This window comes from Apium graveolens, chromosome 7 (genome assembly GCF_009905375.1).
Source record: "Apium graveolens cultivar Ventura chromosome 7, ASM990537v1, whole genome shotgun sequence".
Taxonomy (NCBI): Eukaryota; Viridiplantae; Streptophyta; class Magnoliopsida; order Apiales; family Apiaceae; genus Apium; species Apium graveolens.
In genome coordinates this window covers 8,804,303-8,818,511 of record NC_133653.1, presented here as the reverse complement: position 1 = coordinate 8,818,511, position 14,209 = coordinate 8,804,303, and the positions used below count along the sequence as shown (strand labels likewise).

The 14,209-nt window shown below is 30.4% G+C and overlaps 1 protein-coding gene and 1 pseudogene across 1 annotated transcript; one reads left to right on the top strand and one right to left on the bottom strand.

The window, feature by feature from the left end:
* Positions 1-1,933: 1,933 nt before the first annotated feature.
* LOC141673213 (uncharacterized) lies at positions 1,934-6,445 on the top strand (annotated as a pseudogene).
* Positions 6,446-6,641: 196 nt separating this feature from the next.
* On the bottom strand, positions 6,642-8,061 carry LOC141675280 (peroxidase 24-like). The gene is made up of 4 exons (XM_074481991.1): positions 7,780-8,061; positions 7,441-7,635; positions 7,190-7,355; positions 6,642-7,048 (listed from the first exon to the last, which is right to left on the bottom strand). The coding sequence occupies exons 1-4, from the start codon at positions 7,984-7,986 to the stop codon at positions 6,642-6,644; spliced, it is 975 nt and encodes a 324-aa protein (XP_074338092.1). The 5' UTR covers positions 7,987-8,061.
* Between the last annotated feature and the right edge of the window lie 6,148 nt (positions 8,062-14,209).

The following is a 14,209-nucleotide window of genomic DNA, read 5'->3' as shown; positions in this document are numbered from 1 at the left end:
ACGGATTTTAAGTGATATAATAAAAAAATTATATATTTAAGTGATATAATAAAAAATTTAGAAAAAATAAATATATTTGGTTTGCTATTTTAACAGTTAACCAGTAGTTTAATCAGTAATTCTATTTAGTCCCATTTTGATGTTTCGATTTTTTTAAAAATATTTATGAATGATCCAACCGCACGGATGTCAAGATATATATATTTTAGTGATAAGATAAAATTTTACAAAAAAAAAGTTATTTTGTTTATTATTTTAACAATCAACCAAAGGTTTGAATAGTACTTCTTACAAATGTTTAATCCTGTATTAATGTTTCAATTTTTAAAAAATATTTATGAATGATCCAACCGTACGGATTATAAGATTTATATATTTTAGTGATATGACAAAAAATTTAGAATAAAATAAATATATTTGGTTTGTTATTTTAACAGTCAACCGATGTTTTGAGCTGTACTTATAACTAGTGTTTATTCTCGTATTAATGTTTCGATTTTTTTAAAAATATTTATAAATGATCCAACCGTAAGGATGTTAAGATTTATATATTTTAGTGATATGATAAAAATTTTAGAAAAAAAAATAAATTTATTTTGTTTGTTATTTTGACAATCAACCAATGGTTTGAACAATACTTGTAACTAGTGTTTACTCTCATATTAATGTTTCAATTTTTTTTAAAATATTTATGAATGATCCAACCATACGGATGTTAAGATACATATATTTTAGTGATATGACAAAAAATTTAGAAAAAATAAATGTATTTGATTTGTTATTTTAACAGTCAACCGATGTTTTGACCTGTACTTGTAACTGGTGTTTATTCTCGTATTAATGTTTCGATTTTTTTAAAAATATTTATAAAATGATCCAACCGTACGGATGTTAAGATTTATATATTTTAGTGATATGATAAAAGTATTAGAAAAAAATAAATTTATTTTGTTTATTATTTTTACAATCAATCAATGGTTTGAACAGTATTGTAACTAGTGTTTAATCTCATATTAATGTTTCAATTTTTAAAAAAATATTTATGAATGATCCAACCGTACGGATGTTAAGATCTATATATTTTAGTGATATGCCAAAATCTTTAGAAAAAATTAAATGTATTTGATTTGTTATTTTAACAGTCAACCGATGGCTTGACATGTACTTGTAACTAGTGTTTATTCTCGTATTAATGTTTCAATTTTTTTAAAAATATTTATAAATGATTCAACCGTACGGATGTTAAGATTTATATATTTTAGTGATATGATAAAAATTTTAGAAAAAAAATAAATTTATTTCGTTTGTTATTTTGACAATCAACCAATGCTTTTAAAAGTACTTGTAACTAGTGTTTAGTCTCATATTAATGTTTCAATTTTTTAAAAAATATTTGTGAATGATCCAACCGTACGGATGTTAAGATCTATATATTTTAGTGATATGACAAAAATTTTAGAAAAAAATAATTGTATTTGATTTGTTATTTTAAGAGTCAACCGGTGTTTTGACCTATAGTTAGTGTTTAGTCTCGTATTAATGTTTTGATTTTTTAAAATATTTATAAATAATCGAACCGTACTGGTGGGTGTTAAGATCTATATATTTAGTGATATGACAAAAAATTTAGAAAAAAATAAATTTATTTTGTTTGTTATTTTGACAATCAACCAATGGTTTGAACAGTACTTATAACTAGTGTTAAGTCTCATATTAATATTTTAATTTTTTTTTAAAATATTTATGAATGATCCAACAGTACGGATGTTAAGAGCTATATATTTTAGTGATATAACAAAAAATTTAGAAAAAAATAAAAGTATTTGGTTTGTGTTTTGACCAGAACTTTTTACTTCGGCTCGGCTCAGCTCCGCTCGTTTTGATGGAGAAAGCTCGTGTTTGGCTCGTTCGTTAACGAGTTCGATTCGATCAAAACTCGGCTCGGCTCGGTTTGTTAACAGCTCTAGAAATTTTTAGAGTTCAATGATATGATTACAATCATTGTTAGGATCCATCTGCAACTAAAGGGGAGCTGCATTTGGCAAGGATAAATATTAATCAACTCAAAGAGGGCATTAAAATTGCAGAATCATATTAAGCCAATGCAGAAATGGAGCTGTCAGAAGCAAGGAAGACGGTGAAAGATCTTGCTTGAAGAATTGAAGAATCAAATACAAGGGTAACCAAGATTGAGAGACTAGACAAGCAAAAAGGGCTAAAAGATGACTTGGGATTATCTCGAAGGAAAACAGATGATGGTCAGTATACAGAAGTGAGCAGAGAACTAGAAAACATAAAACAGGAAATAAGCAAGCTTAAGCTTGAAATGGCCTATGTTTTAGAAGGAAAAAAAGAATGCAGAGAGTGAAATAGAAGCCTCGAGCTCCATGTTTCTGTCACATACCAGCTTGGCGGAAGAACTTAGGAAAAATATTGATGAACAACGAGCATGTGTTAGTCGAATTAGCACGAATTGAGGCTCTTAAAGAATGTACAGCGATTGAAGCCAGTAGAAAAGAGGAAGTGAAGAGCTACTTGACTGCACTTGAAGAAACAAAAAAGAAAGTTAATGACTTGAATGAAGATGCTGCTATTGCAGAAGAGATTGAAAAGGAACTGGCTGTCACCACTGGCGATGTTGATAGATTAAAGAGTGAACTAGCTCTGATCAAGGGAATGGATATCCGGATACAAGATAATTCAACGAATCTAGAAGATGGCTTCCAAAATCAGGGAAAAGCATTACACACAAGATCAGAAGAATCAGAGGTAGCAAAAGAATTAGCTGCTGTCAATGAAGAAGGTTTTCAGTTGATGTCCTCTATGGATATTATTCGAGATGAACTCAAGCAGCTTGCAGAAGAAAAGGCTAGATTGAGGAAAAAGGAGGAGAAAGCAGAATTAACTATTCAAAGTGTCAATTCAAAGTTGCTGAGAGCAAAATCTAAACTTGATGCTCTCTCTGCTGCTGAAGAAAAAGCCAATTCTATGTCGTCAAGTCTTGCTGGCACTCTGAGACATTTGAGGGCAGAGGCAGAGGCTGCAAAGAAAGAAAGGACTCTTCACCTTGAAGAGACTGCAAAGGTTAAGGCTGAACTATTAAGAACAAACTTGGAGTTTGATTTGGATGAGGCATGTTAGAATTAATATTAATATAAATATTATTTCTATAGTTTGCTTTAAAAGAAAAATCTAGAAAAATCTTCAAGACTTTTCAGTTTATGACTTTTCACTTTGGAGCCTTTTTACCTCCTTGTATTAATGGTGTCTTTTGGCCATTCTTGGAATTACAAGTTTGAGCTCTTATAAAAGGAGGTCTCCCCCTCATGTTTGCACACACAAAACAATAACAATTTTCCTCTCATATAGATATAAGTATATTTTTGGGCAATGATCAAGAGTGTTTTCAATCTATTTCTTTGTACTACACCAAAGAAATAGAAGTCGTGTAACCTTGGAGGTTGATTGCCAAGAGGCCGTGTGTACGTAGCGGGGCAAATTCAACTTTAGGGCAGTGTTAATTCACGCCACGACTCTTTCATTCTCTCAAGTTATTTTCGGTTTGCTCTCTTCTTTTCCTACATTCTAAAGTTGAAATTTGTGTTAGCATATATCTTATCTGCCACCATGAATTCCAATACTTTTATTCCTGATATGTCTAAATTAGACCCTTTTGATGGGAAAAATTATAAAATGTGGTCCGATAAGATGGAGTTTTTCTTGAGTCAAATTGGAGTAGATTATTGTCTCACTAAAGACTCAGCCCCTGAAAATTCTGGAAAAGATTTCGAGAAGGATAATAAGACTTGTCGTGGAATGTTATTGCATTATATGACATCTGCTTTATATTTAATCTATAGCAAGTCCTTAAAGGCCAAAGAAATTTGGGATGCTTTAAAAACCAAGTATGGCTGTTTGTACTTGATATTTTGACTGATAATAAAATTGCTACTGCTTCTGCTTATATTGCTGAATCTGTTACCTTATGGCATGCTAGACTGGGTCACGTAAATGTTGCTTCTGTGAAAAGGCTTAAACAACTTAGGCTAATCCCTGAATTCAGCAATACATCTTTTGATAAATGTGAAGTATGTGTTGAAGCAAAGCACCCTAAAAAGGCCTTTAATAAAATCGGAAACCGGTCTTCGACATTGCTTGAATTAATTCACAGTGATTTAGGTGACTTTAAGAACACTATGAGTAGAGGAGGTAAACGTTATTATATTACTTTTGTGGATGACTTTTCACGATTCACCAAGCTCTACTTGTTGAGTTTGAAAGATGAGGCCGAAGAAAAATTTCTTATTTATAAGGCTGAAGTTGAGAAACAATTGAATAAAAATATTAAAAGTTTAAGAACAGATAGGGGTGGTGAATATGATGGAGCAACTCTAAAGAAATTCTGTGAACTTAATGGGATTATTCACGAGGTTACAGCACCATATACGCCTGAACAAAATGGGGTAGCTGAACGAAAAAATAGAACTCTTAAAGATATGATGAATGCTATGCTTATCAGTTCAGGAATGCCTTCTAATATGTGGGGTGAAGCTATTTTATATGCTTGCTATGTGCTTAATCGTGTGTCGCATAAAAAATCTGATAAAACTCCTTATGAATTATGGAAGGGTTTCGCGCCCAACTTGAGTTACCTTAAAGTGTGGGGGTGTTTGGGAAAAATTGGGCTCCCAGATTTTCAAAGAAGTAAAATTGATCCCAAGACTGTTGATGGTATTTTTGTTGGTTTTAATGGTGGTGCATATAGACTTATTCTTAAAGATGCATATGGTTTTGGTCCATTTAAAGAGTCAAGAGACGTTGAATTTTTTGAGCATATTTTTCCTATGAAAGCTAATGTGCAATCATGTTTAGCATCTGGATCTTCTTCATCAGTTTCAATGCATTGTGACTCACAAGCTGCAATGGGACTAGCGAATAATCAACTCTACAATGGGAAGAAAAGACATATTCGCTTGAGGCATGCTATAATTCGAAGTCTGATCAGAAATAATGTGATATCACTCGAGTATGTAAAATCAGAGAGGAATATTGCAGATCCTCTCACCAAAGGCCTTTGTAGAAAATTAGTGTTGGAGTCAGCACAAGGAATGGGTTTAAAGCCTATTGTGGAGTGAATTGTGATGGACACCCATCTTAAACTTGTTTAAGTTCAATGGGTCAAACGAAATCATAAAAGAACTCATGTTTATATACTACTACCATTCCTATTAATAAAGTGATGTAGTATTTTTATTATTGTCACATGTGTTAGGATGAGCTAATGCTCTTAATAAGTTCATAGTCTCGTAAGAGGTGGTTTGCGACAATACAAACTTGATGAACTTACCTATGTGAATGTGGGGCTATTGCCCAACCCCTTATGAGAGTCCTTTGGCGAAGGACCTCTAGAGCGTTCACGAAAATCCAGGTACAATGTGGGGGCACTTATATAAAAATATAATTTGCGAAATCACTTCTTGATTTGAGAAAGGTTAAAGTGCGCAAATATGTTTTCACTAACTTCCGTGAGAGGTTCAAGGATTTTTCTACCTCACATGGTTTTGAGGCATGTTTGTATGCACCGGTATCAATTCAAGTCCACAAGATTGTAAGCCCCGTTCAGTTAAATCCATAATGGACCACAAGATGACGTGATTGGGCTTGGGCTGATTTATTAGTCCGGCCCAGGAAAGTCCCCGAGCCCTTGTCTGCAGAGATGCAGGCCCGGAAACGGGTAAAACTTGATGTGGAAATCTAAATCTTACGAGATTGGGCCGAGACGAGGTGGAGCCCTTGAGATATTTACCCGATTAAATTTGGCTGATAACACAGTTATTCACGTGGTCCATTATGGATTTAACTGAACGGGGCTTACAAGGCAAAGTTACAAGCTTCCATCGAAGAGCTCAGGGCCATCAAATCATCAGAAGCGATGACTCTTGAAACTCTAAAAACTCTGGTTGAGATATCGATGGAGGCTAGAGCTACAACGTCTCACCATAACTCCATGATAAGCATCTCAACTTTTGAATATGAGTACTTAAAAGGGCATGCAGTTGAGGCCAAGATAGTTGCAGATAAAAAAGTAGAAGCAGCTCAGGCTTGGATAGAAGCTCTAAAGACCAGTGAGAAGGAAATAATCATGGAAACCATGATAATTCAACAAAAAATTAGAGAAATAGGGGTGCTGGAGGAAGAGGCAATCAATTCTGGCTGGAAACATGACATGATTTTGGACCCAGAACAGGTGGAGTTTGAGACTTCATCTTCTAGGAAAAGTCTAAACAGATATAGCTTTTCAACACCCGCCAGATGGTCCAGGTTCAGAAGGTCTGGCTCACCAGCAGGTTTAGATTTTAGAAGAATTTATTTTGTGTTCAAAAAATATGTGTTGCAAAAGAATTACTTAATGATTTTATCAACTGGTGTTAAAAGGGGTGACTAGTAGAGGTTAAACAAAAATGGTCGTCTCTGGGCTCTTATGATATTATGGTAGAAAAAGAAGCTGCATCTCGTGTTTCTCAAGCAAATTATAGTTTATTCTACAAGATAAAAACGAAAGTGCTATTCTTTTATTAGATATGATGTAAATACATTTTCTTTTTGATAATAACTAATGTAAATAGATGAGTATAATATAATCAAGCATTAACTATGCGACAATTTTGCCTAATCTCCCCAGCATTTCCAATTAGGACTTCAATTTCTCCCATATTCTTCATTGATTTCCCAAACTCGGAGAAGAAAGAGTTGGGTTTTACTAGTGAATTTACTATTTTTGCTGCAGCCCTGTCTGTGATAAGTGCTGCATCAGATTGAAACAACCCCTTGTTTTGTTTGACTGTAGTGAAGTACTGAGTGTCAAATGATTCGGAGCTTTGAGGATCCATCTCAACAGTTATAGAAGGACTAGCTGGATTCGGGCATTGTGACTTCAAAGCTTCAGCATAAGTTTGATCTAAAGAAGGATCTGTGTCGCCTTTACCAGTGAAATTATACAATCTTCTTGAAAATGGTCCACAATGAGCTACTCCTATGGTATGAGCACCTACAAATTGTATTTTAGTAAAGAAACTAATTAGATGCTTATCTGAATTTATATAACTCTGCAGGTACTCCTTCGCGCATACACTACACGTACATGGCAACTAATATCATTTAAGTGTTGGTATACAAATATATACTCTACCTGATAATACTACAAGATCATTGACATTGAGTTTTTTTCTGGCAAATAAATCCTTAAGTGTGGTGAAATTTGAGGAAGCTCCAGGTATGTTTCCATTGACCTCGGATGAAAGGGAAGTCCGTCCATCTCTTCTTCCGGTGAGTACATCCCACATTTGCTTCTTAAACTACATGTGTATTAATGGGAGGGAAAATTATCAACGCATGGATAAGTTTACAAATGCTGATTAATGCATTCAATATAAAGCTTACAGGGAAGGAGACCGCGTCGCGAGCAGCTAAGGCTAGAATGTCAGAGCAAGAAACAACTTGAGGGCATACTTTTTCAATGTGGGACTTGATTTCATCAATTACTTCATAACCTAACAATGAGAGGTTGGGCCTTGCATCCTTCTCTGCAGCAGCATTTGTTCCCACTGTGTCCAACAGTATAGATGCATCACATCCCTGCCATGCATGCATCAACAAATGTTACATGCAAATCAACATTCTCCAAAATTGTTAATAATAAAAATATAGTGTTAATAGTAACATATATATTAATCATAAGAAACAATAATATGTAACTTATATATGCAAGCTAGCTTGTACCCTAACAAAGCAGTCATGGTAGTGAACCCTGAGTAATTTAGCGCCCAATCTGGAATCACTTTGAGCTCTGCCCCAAGTAATGTCCCTCACAAGCGTTTCAGCTCGTGGACAGCTTTTTTTGTAGAAGTTCTTAGTCAGTTTATCAGCACCAGAAGCACTTGAAACTCCCAAGACAAACACCAAGAGAATAATAATGTGGAACTTCATACTTGTTTTTTAAGTTTGGTTGAGGAAAGAATGAAGAAGACTCAAATAGAGGCAATATATGAACTAATATGAATAAAGAGAGCTAACTGAGCAGTGGTACAAACTAAAGGAGAAGGGAAGTGTCCTTTTATAGGCTATCAATAATTATCAAGTCAGCAAAACTATAAATAACTATGGGCTTGTTTGGCGTCTCCATTTAAGTGACTTATTAACCGGGGATCAGTACTTCGATCCAATTTATAAGTCAAATTTAGAATCTAATAAGTTAATGTTAGCAGCTAACGACCCTATAAAATAACTACATATCAGGGATTAAGGGCATGGACTGCTCAGCCTGTAGGAGTATAAAAATCACCTTTGAACTTCATTATTTGTTTACATCCCCACCTAAAAACTCTGACCTCAATAAAGTCAAATGTCCAAAAAATTAAGGGATGCAGTAGTACTAAGATGCTTATCTACATTTGTATAGTTAGTCTTGTTGTAATATGTATATTTTAATTGGAGAAAGTTAATTAACGGTGATGATTTTCTTTCAATTTGGAACAGGTTGTCTGTTTAATTTGGACCAGCCAATGTGTGGTATATCATATATGCCTCACGCTAATTTAGTGTTTGTTTTTTATTTTGAGTAATAAAATACAAGAAAGTACTAAATGGATTTATCATCATATTTGTATGGGAAATAGTAATTCATATCAAAACAAAACATAAGAATAAAACACAAAAGTCGATTCAATATTAATTAAAAGGAAAAGGTGGACAGTTTTTTTTATACTATGATATGAAAAAATTACTTACCTTATACTATTTCTCCTACACTCAAACTTTAATATTTTAATCCTCTACTAGAATTTATTTTGAAATTAAATTACCATATTAATATTCAACAAATTTCTTTTTGAGTTAATATTATCATATTAACTTTTTCCAAAATTATAAGTCCTAAAATTTCTCTAAAAAAGCGAAAGGATGTTTTTTTATAGAGTTATATATTTATTTGTGTTGTAAAAAAATTTTAGAAATATAAAAATATTATAATATTAATGTGAATCGCGACTTATTAAACTAGTTTAATTATTCTTTAATTATAATTCTAATGAAAAAGTTTCTGGTTATAAATTGTTTCAATTGAACTTTTAAATGTCATATAGACTGCTATAAAACAAATTATTACAATTTTCAGGAAAAAAGGGAAAAAAGTTGAAAAATATTTCTGAATAATGATACAAATTGGAGTTGCTAGCAACTCCAAATGTCTTTTTATTTATCATCTTAAATTATTTTTTGACAAATTTAGCACAAAACTCACCTTCAACATACTCTTAGAGAGCAACTCCAATAAATTAGCTATTTAAGATCCTAAACTCAAATTTAGGGAATATTGTATAAAATAGAGCCCCAACATCATCCTAATTCTTCCTTAAAAATTAGCATGCCTTATTTATAATAACCACTAGTAAATCCTTACCTTCATTTTAATAATAAAAAAATCAATTCTCTCTCTTTCTCCCTATCAAATGCATAACTAGAGTTTGAATATATTAATAAAATATTATTAGATATATTTATAAGGAATGTTGTTTCAGTTGACATATAATAAAATATGCTAAAACACTATGATTCATTTTTATAATAATATATTTAAGGAACATGTTAGCACTCTATTGGAATTGCTTTTAATCACTTTTTACATATTTAAGATTTTCAAACCTTACCTCGTTATTGAGAAGCTTCTAATATTTATTAATTATTTTAATATTAGTATATATTTTTTCCCTCCAAAATATATTCACCATTTCCCTTTCCATTATGTTAAATTATGATTATCATGTGTATGTTGTGCAAATGGTTAAGACCGTTTATGTACTTATTAATGTTACTATTGTTACTATTTGTCACTACTTGTTCTCCTGCTATTAATTTCAATAGTTAAAGAATATTCTTAATTTTGCTATTAATTTTAAGGGCTTTTTTGAAAAATACCCAAAACTAAAAGCATTTTTGTAAAAATATTGTCATTTTTTAAAAGAATTTGCAAAAATAATTTTTAATTTACAAAAATACCATTTTTCAATTTTTTTTGCAAAAATACCATTTTTTGTCAACTGTAATCAACCGGATGCAAATTTGAATGCAAACTTTACTAGTCTCTGCAACTACATGCAACCTCAAATCAACCAAAAAAAATTTATTCAACTAGTTGCTTATGTGGTTAATTTTGGTTGATTCCGTATTTTTGCAAAAAAAATCTGAAAATAATAAAATCACAAAAAAACTTAGAAAAGTTAGGATTTTTGGTAAATTCTCTAATTTCAACGAGTAAAGAATATTCTTAATCTTTTCCGTCTTAAGTTGTTTACTCAAAATATTTCATTTAATGAGCATGTACTTGGTAGATTAGGTTGACATACATCATAATTAAAGGCTCTGGCATCCGTGATCAGATATGTACTCCATTGCATATGTTAAAATATGGAGTCATATGAATGGAAAATAAAATAAAAACCAAACATATAATGTTCTGAGGAGGGTTGGTGCATGTTTAAATAATATAACTTAAAAGTCTATATTTATTTATTTTTATAGGTAGTCTAGTAACATGTTACTTTTAGGAACCTATTTGTATGCTATATCTTGGTATATGTCTATATTATCAAATAAAAAGTAATATTTATCACACTATATTTATTTATTTTTATAGGTAGCCTCGTAACATGTTACTTTTACAAACCTATTTTTATGATATATCTTGGTATATGTCTATATTATCAAATAAAAACTAATATTTATCACTCTAATGGTGTGTTCTATATCTTGTGCTGCTATAAATTGTGCTAAATATAGAACAAAAGATAGGTGTGGAGTTATAATTCACAAATCATCCCATCTCATTAAAAATTATAAAAAATAGCTTAAAAAATTAATTTTGTATTTAAAATATTGGGGTACTTGGGGATTTGATGAAATTTGAAATAATATATAAAATGAACCATCTGTGATGTTATATTTATACAAAAAACTACTTTTTGACCTTAAATTATAACAAAAACTACCACTTCTTTTTTGGGCTAAATCCTGGTCATGACTCTTGACTAGTGACATATTATTATTTCAAAATTTTGATACAAATTTACATATTAACAATATATTCTACTAATTATTCATATATGATCCTCTTTAATTTTTGACAATAATTAATTAGATTTATTATAAAACATTATAATTATTAAATTTGTTAAATTAGAAAATAATTACAAGAAAATAAAGAAGATATAAATTTCATTTAATGTTATATTTTATTTTCGTATAAGTTGTATTTGAAATTAAATTTTATCGAGTGTAATCATTATTTTATATATTATGAATTGTAAATGTGAATCAAATAAATTTAAAGTGTTTAGTATCGGTATATTTCGCAACTAATATATATGAGTAATTTTATAGAGATAAGAGAACCTTTGACCTAAAATGAGATACTAAATAATTTTAACTTGTTTTAAAAATAACTATTTATTAATATTGTAATAATTATTATATAATTTTTAAAATTAAGATTGAATCAATCAACATTCATGAGATTTAAAAACATATAAAAATTTATGAGATTCAAAAGAGATTCTATTTTTTCGATAAATTATATAATTATACACGAATAAAAATGAAAAAGTTAATATTGAGTTCTTAGATTGGTTACTTTTTAATCATGTCATTTAACAAATCTAAATAAAACTTTTTTAACGATTAAAATTTCTTAATTATTAACAGAAATTATATATTATTTAAAAATTTGTATCGTGTTATATGAATGATTTAAGTAACTAATTATACAAAATTCAGTAAGAGAGATAAAAATATCAATTTTTCAATATATAAATAAATGTTATACTCTTCTTTTTAAGTATAAAAATTGGTGTAATAGATGAAAGGATATATATTCTATGTTATGGTCAAAAGAAGGTCATAATTTAAAAGTAATAAATTGGTCATATACTAGTATAACATTACATAATAATTAATTCATTTAAATTGTTTATATTTAATTACTCGAGATACTAAGTTAAATTAAATCAACATATTTTTTAATTCTATAAATATATTATAAAAATATATAATGATAGTATAATAAATTTAATATATCACGTATAGTCGGATTTCGATTTGGTTCGATTTGAACCGGGTTTCAGGTATTAGGGTCAGATTTTGGTTTGATTAGTCTAAATATTAGTCCCTAACTAAATTTATTCGGTTTTTGATAATAAAAATCAAACCAATAACTAAACCGTAAAAATCAGGTTCAAAAAAGAACCATTCGAACCGGTTTGATCGGATAACCGTCGGCTCGAAATTTTTTGCCAAATCTACTACGTGGTGAATACTTAAAATGTATGTTTCATCGTATTAATTTTAATATATATATATATTTAGTAAATTATATTTGTAATACGTATCATGGTATTTTATGTATCATAATATTTATTTTTATAATTATTATATTATATTATTATTAAGGGTATTTGCGAAAAGTTAGGTTATATTTTTTTTTACAAGTATTGAGATATGTATTATGAATTTCAAGTTGATTATAATATATTTTCATATTTCTTATATATATTTATATAATAATAATAATAATCATGATATCAGAGTTAAATTTCGAGTGTGATAAGTATGCTGATTTGTTTAATCGTGCACGCCTTACTAATAACAAAGTATTGAATGTTAAATACTTTCCTCTCTAATGGTAGTTCTCTATCAAATCCTCTATATCGAACAATTGTAGCTAGTTTTGTTATGTCACTATTACTCGTAGGGGTGAGCAGAAAACCGCAAAAACCCCATGCACTACACCAATCCGCACCGCAAAATGCGATTTTTAAATTCGTGGTGCGGTTGCGGTTTAAATTTTTAATAAACCGCGCGGTGCGGTGCGGGTTGTGATTTTAAATTTCTGAAATGTGATTCAAACCGCACTGCAATATTTAATATGTTATATATATAATTTACTTGTATTTCTATCGGGACAACCCACTAAATATTTACAGACCAATATTTAATAAGGTATTTAGGTAATTAAAATATAGTTTACTAATCAGATGCTCTTTGAGACCATAATTTGTGTCGGAGATTATACAATGTTTATTAGATGATGATCGTTACTTTTCAGTTAAAAATTAGTATAAACTATCAATTCTGAATACACACTTGATGGTACAAAGTGAAAGCAAAAGTAGAATAGAGGCAAAAAAGAATAAGCAGCGGTAGAAATAAAACAGTATCAACACTTAACAGTGTACTGTAGACAAGGTCACTTAACAGATGATCAGATTTTGAAGCTGCTGTTTATGTCTTTTACTTTGCATTTTTAAACTACTTTTATTTTGTAATTGAATTCCTAAATGAATTAAACTTTCCGGTGTAATTTCTAATTTGTATTATTGAAGAATATTGGTGATTTTGTTATATTATTCGAAAATTTAATTAAGTTTTGTATATATTTAAATTTTCGAACTTGTAAAGTATAAACGGCAGTGAACCACACCACACCGCACCGCATTTTCGTGGTGTGGTTTATGCGGTTTTTGAGGGTACGCGGTGCGGGTGCGATTTGGAAATTTGATCAAACCGCATGTATGATTTGGTTTGCGATTTACGGAAAAAACAGCACCGCCCGCGGTGCGCTCACCCCTAATTACTCGTACGGATATTACACATATTGTTCATGTAATTAGTCAATTTATCACATTTCATACCACCATACATTGAGATGCATTAGTCAATTTATCACATTTCATACCACCATACATTGTGATGCATTTATGCGTATTCTCTTGTATATTCGTGTAACACTTATTTTTAGAGTTGGAACTTATAGCTATATTGATTGGGCCGACGACCCTAGTGATCATAAATACATGACCCATATTTGTATTTTTCTTGATAATTCTCTTCATGAAAAATTAAGAAATAAGATGTTATTTTTAGATCGTCTTCAGTAGGGCTCAAATTTCGGTTCGGTTTGGTTTGATTTTTTTGGAAAATTTCGGTTATTTCGGTTTTTCGGTTTCGACCGAAATAAAATCGGTTCGGTTCGGTTTTTAGAATACCGGTTCGGTTAAAACCGAATTAACCGAAATATATTTATACATTATTTTGAATTATATTTAATATATAATATATTTATTAAACATATACTTATTAACACTAATATTATTAGGTATTA

What these genes read in the sequence shown, in the direction of transcription:
- LOC141675280 (XM_074481991.1), bottom strand. Translation starts at nt 7,986, where the DNA reads ATGAAGTTCCACATTATTATTCTCTTGGTGTTTGTCTTGGGAGTTTCA. An exon ending in GCGACGCGGTCTCCTTCCCT is followed by an intron (nt 7,356 to 7,440) that starts GTAAGCTTTATA and finishes ATACACATGTAG; the next exon opens with TTTAAGAAGCAAATGTGGGA. An exon ending in TGATCTTGTAGTATTATCAG is followed by an intron (nt 7,049 to 7,189) that starts GTAGAGTATATA and finishes TACAATTTGTAG; the next exon opens with GTGCTCATACCATAGGAGTA.